The sequence below is a fragment of the Schistocerca serialis genome, chromosome 11 (assembly GCF_023864345.2).
Source record: "Schistocerca serialis cubense isolate TAMUIC-IGC-003099 chromosome 11, iqSchSeri2.2, whole genome shotgun sequence".
NCBI lineage: Eukaryota > Metazoa > Arthropoda > Insecta > Orthoptera > Acrididae > Schistocerca > Schistocerca serialis.
The window spans coordinates 175,196,989-175,211,142 of NC_064648.1; the positions used below are offsets into that span (position 1 = coordinate 175,196,989).

General features: G+C 49.7%; 1 protein-coding gene across 1 annotated transcript in view; it reads left to right on the forward strand.

The window, feature by feature from the left end:
* Positions 1-1,095: 1,095 nt before the first annotated feature.
* The window catches only part of LOC126426611 (uncharacterized), a 245,328-nt gene continuing 232,269 nt past the window's right edge, over positions 1,096-14,154 (forward strand). The window contains exons 1-4 of the mRNA XM_050088503.1: positions 1,096-1,129; positions 1,273-1,643; positions 4,239-4,421; positions 6,392-6,881. Coding sequence (XP_049944460.1) covers positions 1,096-1,129; positions 1,273-1,643; positions 4,239-4,421; positions 6,392-6,881 — 1,078 coding nt within the window. The remainder of the gene's footprint in view (positions 1,130-1,272; positions 1,644-4,238; positions 4,422-6,391; positions 6,882-14,154) is intronic.

A 14,154-nucleotide genomic window follows, 5' to 3' on the forward strand; every position in this document is an offset into this window, starting at 1 on the left:
ACGACCATGACGACGACCACCACCAGTCCAATCACCACCACTTCCTCCTCCTGTCCATCTCAGCATGACCAGCACCATCGCCATGACAATCACCTCAACATGACCACGACCACCACCACCACCACCACCACAACCAGTCCAGTCACCGCCACTTCCTCCTCCAGCCCATCTCAGCATGACCAGCACCGTGACAACCACCTCACCACGACCATGACAACGACCACCACCAGTCCAATCACCACCGCATCCTCCTCCTGTCCATCTCAGCATGACCAGCAGCATCGCCATGACAATCACCTCAACACGACCACCACCACCACCACCAGTCCACTCACCGCCACTTCCTCCTCCTGCCCATCTCAGCATGACCAGCACCATGACAACCACCACGACCATGACGACCACCACCACCATTCCAATCACCACTGCTTCCTCCCCCGTCCATCTCAGCATGACTAGCACCATCGCCATGACAACCACCTCACCACGACCAGCACCACCAACAGTCCAATCACCACTGCTTCCTCCTCTTGCCCATCTCAGCATGACCAGCACCATCAACATGACAACCACCTCACGACTACCACCAGCACCACCAGTCCAATCACCACCACTTCCTCCTCCTGCCGATCTCAGCATGACCACAATGGCGACCACCACCACCACCAGTCCAGTCACCACCACTTGCTCCTCCTCCCCATCTCAGCATGACCAGCACCATCGCCAAGACAACCACCTCACCATGACCACCACTACCAACAGTCCAATCACCACTGCTTCCTCCTGCCCATCTCAGCATGACAACCACATCACCACGACCACCACCAGCACCACCAGTCCAATCACCACCACTTCCTCCTCCTGCCCATCTCAGCATGACCACCATGGCGACCACCACCAGCACCACCACCACTGCCACCAGTCCAGTCACCACCAGTTCCTCCTCCTGCCCATCTCAGCATGACCACGACGACGACGACGACGACGACGACGACGACCACCACCACCACCACCACCACCACCACCACCACCACCACCACCACCACCACTTCCTCCTCCTGCCCATCTCGGTATCACCACGACAACCACCTCATCATGAGGACCACCACAGTCATTATCATCATGAGCTGTGTGGCTGTGGACCGCCAGGCCGTGCGCCATGCGCCCCACGCATGAGGAGGAAGTGGTGCTGATTAGGCTGGTGGTGGTGGAGACTGACACATCCCCATTGGCGCTCAGAGCCACAGCCGACGGAGCGTGTCGTGTGCGCAGGTCGCGTGAAGGCGGCCAGCCTGGACGGGCTGTGGCAGCAGCAGCTGGTGGCGCAGTGGCTGGCCAGCCAGAGCCCCTTCGCGCCCCACCAGCAGCTCCACCAGTCGCCGCCGCCGCCCCCGCTGCCCCCGCAGCACCAGTCGCCGCCGCCGCCCCCGCGCACCACGCCCAGCCCGCGCCGCCAGCAGCAGCAGCAGCAGCAGCAGCAGCGCGCCCAGGCGCCGTCCACGGCCGCGTCGTCGTCGTCGACGCCGCCCAGGCCGCGCTCGCGGCCCCAGACGCCCAAGTCCACGTCTCCGGGCGCCGCGCCGCACTCCAGGGCCGCCTCCGGTGAGTCGGACACGCCGGGGGCTGCGGCTCTACACACTCTGGTCGTGTATGCTTCTGTCATGTAAGCAGGCAGAAATGGTCTGCTGGGACCAGAGGGTGTCTCCAACTGAGTCTATACTCTGACAGACGTACTCTGGCCGTATCTCTTCCGAGCTTCTATAGTCCCACAGAAATGATCCAGTCAGAGCAGAGCAGAGCAGAGCAGAGCATGTCTCCTTCTGACCCTGTACGCCCACACACGTACTCTGACCGTGTCCCCTACTGGTTCTATACGCTTGCAGGTACGGTCTGGTCACGTTTATAGTACTTCAACAGGTTACAGTAACCTACTTTGGTTCCAGGAGGAATCGTCATGCACAGCGACCGTAGGTTAATCAAAGAAGGACGCGAACCTTGCAGCCCCACTGGTTACTTACTATCCTTGCGAATCCATGTATCACCTATAAGTAAAATAAAACTCATTTGGATGAGTTAACATCCGACATCTCACCATTATAGGTGACCCCAGCTTGATCCGACGTACGTAGCGGTAAAGTCGTAATGGTCACGTGTACTGCTGGAAGTTCGTTCGATGGTAACCCACTCGAGTGCACTGAAGATGGCCATTTGTTCCTGGGATCTGGATGGGCAAGTTTAACAAATAACCAGTGGGTTTGAGATTGATTGCCATGTTCGTGTCCTCCTGCAGTTACGTTGATGATTTTGTGGTGCTTAACACTGACGTCTCAGATAATACGAGGCGTGTTTCTTTATGTAAGTGCCGTTTTGAAATTAAAAGAAGACGTGCTAAGACACCTTAATAATTTTATTTTCACATGAAAGCTCGTACCTTAATCTACGCACTGACGCCATTACAGTCTGGTCCTTCCTTGTTTACGTTGTGTATTGAGTGTTTAAGATGTCTCCGATAATCGTTGAGTCCCGCCGACTGTGAAGTACGGGCTCTTGTAAGATTTCTTAGTGCTAAAGGCCTAAAAGCGATCTATATTCGTCGTGAGATCTGTGCAGTTTACGGAGAAAACATTATGAGTGATGGAATGGTAAGAAAGTGGGTGAGAGCATTTAAATATGGCCGCACAAATGTGCACGATGAACGACGGAGTGGGCGTCCTTCGGTCTTTAATGAAAGTTTGGTGCAGGAAGTGGACAGTAAGGTGAGAGAAAAGAGACGCTTTACGATTTCCTCCTTGCGGGATGACTTTCCTAATGTTTCTCGTAGTGTCTTGTATGGTATTGTGTCCGAGCACTTGAATTACCAAAAATTGTGCGCAGGTTGAGTACTGAAAATGTTGACGGATGTGCACAAAACCAAACATTTAGACAGCACACTAACTTTCCTCGAGCGGTACCACAGCAACGGTGATGATTTCTGAAGCCAAATTGTTACGGCCGGAGAAACATGGATGGCCTACGTCACACCAGAATCGAAGCAACAGTCCATGGCAGTTGAGCAAGGGCATCGTTTTGCTGCAAGACAATGCCCGTCCGCATGTGGCGAATCAGACCCAAGATCTCATCACATCTTTTCGATGGGAATCTCTAGATCATCCTCCGTACAGCCCCCATCTTGCGCCCAGTGACTGCCATCTGTTCCTGCACTTGAAGAAACACCTGGGCGGTCAGCGTCTTGGAGACGATGACGAAGTCAAAACAGTGGTGATGCAGTGGTTAACAAGGCAGGCGGCAGGCTTCTACAAGGGGGGTATTCTAAAACTGGTACAACGTTATGACAAGTGCCTCAATATTGACAGAAATCATGTAGGAAAGTACATTAAGGTACACGCTTTCATGTAAAAATAAAATTATTGAGATATCGTAGCACGTCTTTTTTAAATTTCAAAACGGTCCTTAAACAACACGCCTTGTAGTTACAGTGAACATATAATCTGAAGGCGGTTATTCGTCAGTTAAAACCCATTGTCTACTTGCTATCGAATTCAAAGACATTCTTAGTAAATAATACAGATCAGTGGGTCTCCTTCAGCAGACGGTATCAACTTTTCCTAATATCGTAAAGGGTTTTGCGTGGTGAATCTATTAAGTAGCCACATAAACGGCTCACGGTTTGGAGTACTGCCGACAGTTGTCGCTGCTAGCTGCCCTCTCGTGTTGGCTGCTTCGACGAGGAGGCGGTCAGCGTAAGCAGCTACCTACGTGCAATTGTCGTATTCCATTAATGTCAGGGTCGGCAGTGTGACCGCTGTGGGCATCCTTTCGGTGGCAGTGGAGACACAAGGAGGAGCTCTTCAGCACACGAGACCGCTATTTCTGTGCAATAGTCACCATCCAGTAATATTGGGAGGGAGTAGATGGCGATGTTCGAAATAACGGTCCGCAAATCGAGCCCTGTGGGCAACCCTCGACACAAGGTGTCGATAGTCCTTTGTGCGGTTGTCCCCTTCCGTTAATGTTTGGAGGGGTTCATTTGTGGTGTTCCAAAATAAACGCGCCCACATCTTCACGTCTGTGGGCTCGGTATTTGGCACGTGTCTGTGCTACGTTCCCCTTTCGATCAATGTCAGGAGTTTGCAGGAGACGGGTGAGCATCCTTTTGACGTCCGTCCGTCGCTGTGTCTGCAGGCGGCAGCAGCGGGAGGCGGACCCCCGGCGGGGGCGGCGGGCGGCAGCGCGGCCAGGCGGGGGCGCCGCCCCCGGAGGCGCTGATTCTGCAGGTGCCGCAGTTCGCGGCGCGGCCCGCCGTGCAGCCGCCCCCGCAGTACTCGGCCTTCCACCCCCAGCTGCAGCCGCAGCCGGTCTTCCACCACCACCAGCCGCCGCCGGCCCCAGGGCTCGCGCACCGCGCCCACGACGACGAAGAGGTGAGTCCGGCCTACAGTGGGAGCTCGTCGCCTGGTTGTGCTCGCGAAGCTGACGATTCCGAATCTGAAATTGAGGTTGTGGGTGCAGGTCGAACTCTACTGTAGCCTACTGTGCAAGTTCACACCATCGCCGGCCGGAGTGGCCGTACAGTTCTAGGCGCTACAGTCTGGAACCGAGCGACCGCTACGGTCGCAGCTTCGAATCCTGCCTCGGGCACGGATGTGTGTGTGATGTTCTTAGGTTAGTTAGGTTTAAGTAGTTCTAAGTTCTAGGGGACTGATGACCTCAGATGTTAAGTCGCATAGTGCTCAGAGCCATTTTCACACCATATTTAACGCACATCTCGTTATAAAAAAGCCGAAAGTGGAAGAGAGAAGCAAAAAACTAATCTTCAGTATTGGCCAACTCCCGTAAGAGCAGACCCGAAGAAAAAAGGGCACCCCACAAGGGAACTTTCTGAATCTGATGGCAATCCGTACATGAGATGAGTAGGGGTGCAACGTCGGCATTGGCGCATTTTGCTTATGCGGGTTGCCTACATTAGGGGCAGGTATACCCTGACTGCATACCTGCCCATTGTAGGCAATCCGCACTAGCAAAACGCGCCGATGCCCCTGTTGCCCCCCTACTGGCGTGTACACGTACAGAGAGAGAAACCATTACAATTTTAGAAAATTTGGATCATTTATTCGAGAAAAAGGTCTTCACTAATTCAGCAAGGCAACAGCACGTTGCTCCACCTCTGGCCCTGACGCAGGCAGGTATCGGTGGAGTCGCCGGGTTGTCGTCGTGAAGAATATCGTGCAAAATTCTGTCCGACTGGCGCGTCGGGTTGTCAAATTCCCGACACAGCTGCAGAGCCCTTCCTCTACTACTCCAAACATTCTCAATGTGGCACAGAACCTGATACGTCTGCGTAAGCAGAAGAAACTAACAATCAACTCCGAAAACAATTTATTTGGACTGTTCAATTAACCAAAAGAAATTCTCCAAGTATGACACCAACACAAAACAGTGAATCATCTTCGAATCACAGCTATATACAAGAATAATATCGAAAACAACTGAAATAATTTCCTACTAGTCTCTGCCAGAGACTTCTCTGATATACCGAGCCGGGCTGCCGGGGCAGCAACTGTCCACGTCTGCTTATGAGACCAGTTACAGCAAGAATACTGGGAAGCTGAAGAAACCGGACGGAGAACTTTTGATCTTCTTCCGGATATTACGGGAACGAATGGGAACAAAATACTTCGAACCAACTCGGGGACTATTCCACTTTCTCACTGGTCACGGCTTTGGGAAGAAGGGTACACCCGCGTGTGACTCTGGCGTTCCGGAGGGTACTCCTGGCCGTGTTGTTTACGAGTGCCCCTTTTCAATGATGTAGCTTCAACGTTACGTGACCAACTGCCACACCATAACGCATATAGCTTACTCAGACAACACGACACTTTTCAGACCGTCAACAAATTGGCAAACGTGGTATCACAAAAAGTTTTAAGGGAATATCTGAGAAACATAAACTAGCAATAACTTAAGTATTTCTTAACACCTAGTGAGTCCGGTACCATATTCCCATACCGCCTGTCAGAGGACAGGCCGACTTGTACAGTCTGGAATCCGCCGCATTCGGGACGAGCACCGAACTTGACTTTAGGATAGAATTACTTGTAGGACTTGGATTTTAGGCACTTGGTGTCTAGAAACCTGCAGCGACTAACATCTTGGGCTGCCCAGTGTCAGGGCCGTGCTCACTGGGTTAACTCGATGAGCAAGGCTCTACAAGTAGCTTTGCACTTTGACTGACACACACACGTTGTCCTGTGCGCAGGACTACTACGACGATGAGGAGGACTACGAGGACGAGCGCGAGGATGAGGACGAGGAGTCGGGGGCGGCGCGCCTCTCGCGGCTCTCGGCCGTGACGGACGCGCTGCGCGAGCAGCTGGCGGCGGCGCTGCTGGAGGCGCGCGGCTCGGGGGTGGGCATGGAGGCGGTGCTCGCCGCCTTCTCGGCCGCCTCCGCCGCTTACAGCGCCGCCGCGCTCGCCGGCCGGCCGCCCTCCGCCTCCGCCGCCCCCGCCGTCGCCCCGGGAGCCAAGGCCGCCGCCGCCGTCGCCGCCGCCGCGGTGGCTGCCGCCGCCGCCGGGGGCGGGGCGGCGCTGGGGGCGGTCGGTCGCCCGGTCCCTCCCCCGCCGCCGCCCCCGCAGCCGCACAGGCAGCTGCAGCCGCCCCCGGCGCTGGACCCGGCGGCGCTGGCCGGCTCCATCGTGGGGGCGGCGTACGGCGCCGGGGGCGGCGGGCTCTTCGGCGTGGGCGCGGGCGTGGGTGTGCCCGGCGTCTTCCCGCCGCCACAGCACCACCACCAGCAGCAGCAGCAGCCGCCCCCGCAGCCGCCCCCGCCGCCTTCGCAGCCGGAGCCGCCGCCTGACACCGCCAGGGGCTTCCAGCATCAGGGTGAGTCAGCCAGCCTCCACCTGCCCTCTATAAACACCACCCGCTGCTCGACCTACCATCTCGGGACGGGTTGGTCGTGGTCAAGTTAGCTCCTTACCAATTCGTACAGTTCACACACTCCACTGTGTGCCGCGGTCCGGAATCGGCTCGTAATACTCCGCAGACGAAGCTGCAGACGTCGTCGCGTGCCGAGATCGCAGGATGCTCTAGCGGCTCTCGTGTGATGCGGAAGGTCGCGTCGCTCCCGTGACGCTGGCCGGAGCTGAGCTGAACTCGTGTCCGACTCTTCGAGAAGCGCGCCAGGCGGTGTCGCTTTCGGTTTGGCGCACTGTTTGGTTCGCTACCGCCCTCTGGCGGGAGGTGGAGCAAGTGTACGGTCGCGTAACCATCTAGGCAGTACGTACTGGCGCAGCGTCCGAGAGAGGTGGTGGCGCGAGCGGGGCCCTGCTGTTGGGGGTCGTCAACTGCTCGCCACGTGCTCTGGCCGACCTCTTGGCTGTCAGCGGCTGAGTCTGCCTTACCAAAGGCTGTCCTCGAGGGTCGATCTGCGGCCCCATCTTCTGGGACATAACAATCGAACCCCTCCTACAACTTCTGGATGGGGATGACAGGTCAGACGGAATTGTCGCCTACGCAGATGACCTATTAGTTGTCACTGCAAACAACAGACCCCAGTTAGAAGAGAAAGCCAGTGGATTACTACAAACAATTACTCAGTGGTGTCACAACAACAAACTCAGGATAGCCGAAAACAAAACAACATACACTTTACTGAAAGGATCACTCCAAAGGAATCCTTCGGTTAAAATTGGGGACACAAAAATCAAACGAGCACGCATTACGCGCTATCTTGGGGTACACATAGATGAAAAATTGAATTTCCACGAACACATAAGGCTAACAACAGACAAAGCAGAAAAAATACTCCACAAACTGGTGAGGCTAAATTCAAAACAGTACAGACTACCTCTACCAGTCATACGTACATACCACTGTGCGCTCTTCGAATCAGTACTCAGCTTTGCAGCTAGCACGTGGGCACATAGACTGAACGTGATCACCAACAAAGCATCCGTCAGACGAGGGCAGAGAAGTGTCCTACTTAGGCTATCTGGAGCCTTCGGTACCACCTCAGCAGATACACTTTGTGTGGTGCTCGGAATATGCCCCATAGATGTTGTTGTTGTTGTGGTCTTCAGTCCTGAGACTGGTTTGATGCAGCTCTCCATGCTACTCTATCCTGTGCAAGCTTCTTCATCTCCCAGTACCTACTGCAACCTACATCCTTCTGAATCTGCTTAGTGTATTCATCTCTTGGTCTCCCTCTACGATTTTTACCCTCCACGCTGCCCTCCAATGCTAAATTTGTGATCCCTTGATGCCTCAAAACATGTCCTACCAACCGATCCCTTCTTCTAGTCAAGTTGTGCCACAAACTTCTCTTCTCCCCAATCCTATTCAATACCTCCTCATTAGTTACGTGATCTACCCACCTTATCTTCAGCATTCTTCTGTAGCACCACATTTCGAAAGCTTCTGTTCTCTTCTTGTCCAAACTGGTTATCGTCCATGTTTCACTTCCATACATGGCTACACTCCATACAAATACTTTCAGAAACGACTTCCTGACACTTAAATCTATACTCGATGTTAACAAATTTCTCTTCTTCAGAAACGATTTCCTTGCCATTGCCAGTCTACATTTTATATCCTCTCTACTTCGACCATCTTCAGTTATTTTACTCCCTAAATAGCAAAACTCCTTTACTACTTTAAGTGTCTCATTTCCTAATCTAATCCCCTCAGCATCACCCGATTTAATTTGACTACATTCCATTATCCTCGTTTTGCTTTTGTTGATGTTCATCTTATATCCTCCTTTCAGGACACTGTCCATTCCGTTCAACTGCTCTTCCAAGTCCTTTGCTGTCTCTGACAGAATTACAATGTCATCGGCGAACCTCAAAGTTTTTACTTCTTCTCCATGAATTTTAATACCTACTCCGAATTTTTCTTTTGTTTCCTTTACTGCTTGCTCAATATACAGATTGAATAACATCGGGGAGAGGCTACAACCCTGTCTCACTCCTTTCCCAACCACTGCTTCCCTTTCATGCCCCTTGACTCTTATAACTGCCATCTGGTTTCTGTACAAATTATAAATAGCCTTTCGCTCCCTGTATTTTACCCCTGCCACCTTCAGAATTTGAAAGAGAGTATTCCAGTTAACGTTGTCAAAAGCTTTCTCTAAGTCTACAAATGCTAGAAACGTAGGTTTGCCTTTTCTTAATCTTTCTTCTAAGATAAGTCTTAAGGTTAGTATTGCCTCACGTGTTCCAACATTTCTACGGAATCCAAACTGATCTTCCCCGAGGTCCGCTTCTACCAGTTTTTCCATTCGTCTATAAAGAATTCGCGTTAGTATTTTGCAGCTGTGACTTATTAAACTGATAGTTCGGTAATTTTCACATCTGTCAACACCTGCTTTCTTTGGTATTGGAATTATTATATTCTTCTTGAAGTCTGTGGGTATTTCGCCTGTCTCATACATCCTGCTCACCAGATGGTAGAGTTTTGTCATGACTGGCTCTCCCGAGGCCATTAGTAGTTCTAATGGAATGTTGTCTACTCCCGGGGCCTTGTTTCGACTCAGGTCTTTCAGTGCTCTGTCAAACTCTTCACGCAGTATCTTATCTCCCATTTCATCTTCATCTACATCCTCTTCCATTTCCATAACATTGTCCTCAAGTACATCGCCCTTGTATAAACCCTCTATATACTCCTTCCACCTTTCTGCCTTCCCTTCTTTGCTTAGAACTGGGTTGCCATCTGAGCTCTTGATATTCATACAAGTGGTTCTCTTCTCTCCAAAGGTCTCTTTAATTTTTCTGTAGGCAGTATCTATCTTACCCCTAGTGAGACAAGCCTCTACATCCTTACATTTGTCCTCTAGCCATCCCTGCTTAGCCATTTTGCACTTTCTGTCGATCTCATTTTTGAGACGTTTGTATTCCCTTTTGCCTGCTTCATTTACTGCATTTTTATATTTTCTCCTTTCATCAATTAAATTCAATATTTCTTCTGTTACCCAAGGATTTCTATTAGCCCTCGTCTTTTTACCTACTTGATCCTCTGCTGCCTTCACTACTTCATCCCTCAGAGCTACCCATTCTTCTTCTACTGTATTTCTTTCCCCCATTCCTGTCAATTGTTCCCTTATGCTCTCCCTGAAACTCTCTACAACCTCTGGTTCTTTCAGTTTATCCAGGTCCCATCTCCTTAAATTCCCACCTTTTTGCAGTTTCTTCAGTTTCAATCTGCAGTTCATAACCAATAGATTGTGGTCAGAATCCACATCTGCCCCTGGAAATGTCTTACAATTTAAAACCTGGTTCCTAAATCTCTGTCTTACCATTATATAATCTATCTGATACCTATTAGTATCTCCAGGATTCTTCCAGGTATACAACTTTCTTTTATGATTCTTGAACCAAGTGTTAGCTATGATTAAGTTATGCTCTGTGCAAAATTCTACAAGGCGGCTTCCTCTTTCATTTCTTCCCCCCAATCCATATTCACCTACTATGTTTCCTTCTCTCCCTTCTCCTACTGACGAATTCCAGTCACCCATGACTATTAAATTTTCGTCTCCCTTCACTACCTGAATAATTTCTTTTATCTCGTCATATATTTCATCAATTTCTTCATCATCTGCAGAGCTAGTTGGCATATAAACTTGTACTACTGTAGTAGGCATGGGCTTTGTGTCTATCTTGGCCACAATAATGCGTTCACTATGCTGTTTGTAGTAGCTAACCCGCACTCCTATTTTTTTATTCATTATTAAACCTACTCCTGCATTACCCCTATTTGATTTTGTATTGATAACTCTGTAATCACCTGACCAAAAGTCTTGTTCCTCCTGCCACCGAACTTCACTAATTCCCACTATATCTAACTTTAACCTATCCATTTCCCTTTTTAAATTTTCTAACCGACCTGCCCGATTAAGGGATCTGACATTCCATGCTCCGATCCGTAGAATGCCAGTTTTCTTTCTCCTGATAACGACGTCCTCTTGAGTAGTCCCCGCCCGGAGATCCGAATGGGGGACTATTTTACCTCCGGAATATTTTACCCAAGAGGACGCCATCATCATTTAATCATACAGTAAAGCTGCATGTCCTCGGGAAAAATTACGGCTGTAGTTTCCCCTTGCTTTCAGCCGTTCGCAGTACCAGCACAGCAAGGCCGTTTTGGTTAATGTTACAAGGCCAGATCAGTCAATCATCCAGACTGTTGCCCTTGCAACTACTGAAAAGGCTGCTGCCCCTCTTCAGGAACCACATGTTTGTCTGGCCTCTCAACAGATACCCCTCCGTTGTGGTTGCACCTACGGTACGGCCATCTGTATCGCTGAGGCACGCAAGCCTCCCCACCAACGGCAAGGTCCATGGTTCATGGGGGAAGGCCCCATAGATATCACGATCAAATACAGAGCTGCGAGGTACTGGTTAAAGGTGGGGAGGCTAGATAAGGTACACACAATAACCGGTGTGCCAATAGAGACGATACGTCACCTTAAAAGTTGGCGTTTGGATACGTGGCAAGGTGAGCGGGACGTAAGTGATAAGGGACGTAGGCTGCACGACTTCCTCCCTGACATAAGGGAGCGGTTGAGAATGAGACATATCGATCCCAGCCGCGGTACGGTACGTTTCCTAACCGGGCACGGACCTTACCCCACGCACTTCAACCGCGTGAGTCTGAGGCAGACACCTACATGCACATGCGGGGAAGAAGGTTCCCCAGAACACACTGTCTGTTTCTGCGGGCAATACGCGAACTATAGACATACACTACACTTAGATTACACAGATACAGACTTAGATATACACGCAGCAATAAGAGACGAAGAACAATGGGCACAATTAAACGCACTGACAAACAGTATTTCAAAAACAACACATGAAGAGTATATGCGGACACGACATCACAGACATTCATATGTGCAGCGTAACAGAAATCTCCAGAGGGTGGACAGCGATACCCACAGTGACAGCGAAAATAGTGACAATGAGGAGGAACAGGAGGAGGAAGCCGAGATGTGGCAGCAAATAAGCAAATTGTTAGCAATCTAGCCAAGAAAACACCAAATGCTGTACATGGATGCGCACCTAAAGTAGTTAATACATACGATTAGTAATAAATAGGGTAAGCAACATTATTTCTCTAGTAATAACCATTTGTGTGTGTGTGTGTGTGTGTGTGTGTGTGTGTGTGTGTGTGACTGGCGGTCAACGGCTCGAAGAAACCATTTCGAGGTATTCACCGTCAGTCACACTCGGTGATGGTACTAACAAATCTCTCTTCTATCCTATCTTCTTTCTATATTCTTCTTAAAAAACAACAAAATTTTATTTATATTTCAACCTTAAATTATTGTTATTTTGAAAAGTGTCATTCTTGTAAACGTTGTAGATAAAACAAAAGGAAAGAAAACTGTAAAAAGATGAAAAACGAAAATTTTAAGATGTACGACCTGTTTTAAACATCAGGTAACAGGTCTAAAATTTGGCAAAAAAATAAATAAATTACCCGCATAAGACTTGAAGTATATAGGCATGTACAAGTCTTATACAGACTTACATCTACATCATTACTCTGCAATTCAGCATTTAAGTGCTTGGCAGAGGGTTCGTCGAACCACAATCATACCATCTCTCTACCATTCCACTCCCGAACAGCGCGCGGGAAAAACGAACACCTAAACCTTTCTGTTCGAGCTCTGATTTCTCTTATTTTATTTTGATGATCATTCCTACCTATGTAGGTTGGGCTCAACAAACTATTTTCGCATTCGGAAGAGAAACCAACCAGCAGGAGGAGGTCGTCTGCGTAGGCTGTCACCTCTAGCACCTCTTCGCCGTGTTGCGAACAGTCTAGAAGTGGTCCATGTGGATATCCCGAAACAGGGGACCCAAGACGGACCTCTGAGGACATCCCTTAGTTTGTCCAACTCTGCCGCCACGGGATGAAGCCAGACCTCCCGACCCTCACAATAGCTTCTCAGACAGCCATACAGCGGCCCTGGTCACTGTTTCTCCCGCAGGCAGGAGGAGATCGAAGGCCACCACAGGTTGACGTCAACCATGATGCCGTCAAAGTACTTGCACGAGGTCGAGCCACAGGCCTCGGCCGCCAGAGCGATTCCGTCAGCTGGCGATCGCCCCGGCCCGAAGGCGAACTACCCGCCGCTCGTCCCGCACAGCACTTCGTGTGGAGTCAGCCTGTCAGCTAGCAATTTCTCGAATGACTTCGCAGAGATGTCTAATAGGCATACTGCTCTGTAAGACTTAGCTTCAGCTGGGTCCTTCTTCAATAATCACTACATTGGCTACTTTCCAAATTTTTGGGATATTTTCCTAAGACATTCATAGTGTAGGTGGGTAAGTGGAGATAGCATTTGGGCGCTAGGAACTGCACCACCTCCGCCGCAATGCCGGCTGTCCCGGGGGCTTTCCCTGTCTTCAGTGCTTTAATGTGGGCAGCCACCTCCTCTTCTGCAAACGGGAAGACTGCCCTGTCGCTTACTGATCTGTCGAGATCTTCGTTTCGTAATTGAGACTGGTCTTCGGTGTCAGTAGCCTCTAACCTCCCAAAACAGAATTATTCTGTAACCTCCCAACAGTAAAAATATAATTATGTATATCATTCACATTGAGCATAACACAGTTGAAATACCTCCCAACAGTAAAAAATAATTATGTCATTCACCTTTAGTGTAACCTCGCAACAGAAAAATACCGTAACCTAGAAATAATACAATGTGACTAATCTGTCAATATAATTATGGCTCGATTATAACCTTTCATTAATTCACTGTGAATTTAAACTGGTGAATTTTGGACGTCAGCAGCGCTGCGTCATGGCCCTGAAATACCATTCTGAATAAATTGAAAATTCTTACCTCAATGAGGTCGCCGGATAACGCTTATATAGCTGCTCGCATAAGAATTTTTTTTTTTTGGCACAGCCCGGTATAATGCTGGCCGATAGATTTGTCAGGTATAAAAAGAAACAAATGATTTTTCTTTACAATAGTCGGGATGACCATGGATTGGAGAAATTGGTAAAACTTTGAAATTGAGTTGAATGGTTGTCAGAAGTTAATTTTTGTAAGAAAGATTATTATTATTAAGAGATTTCTTTTTAAAATGGGACTTGTTATAACAATAGTACATACATATGCTCGAGGCTGCTTTCACCTTAT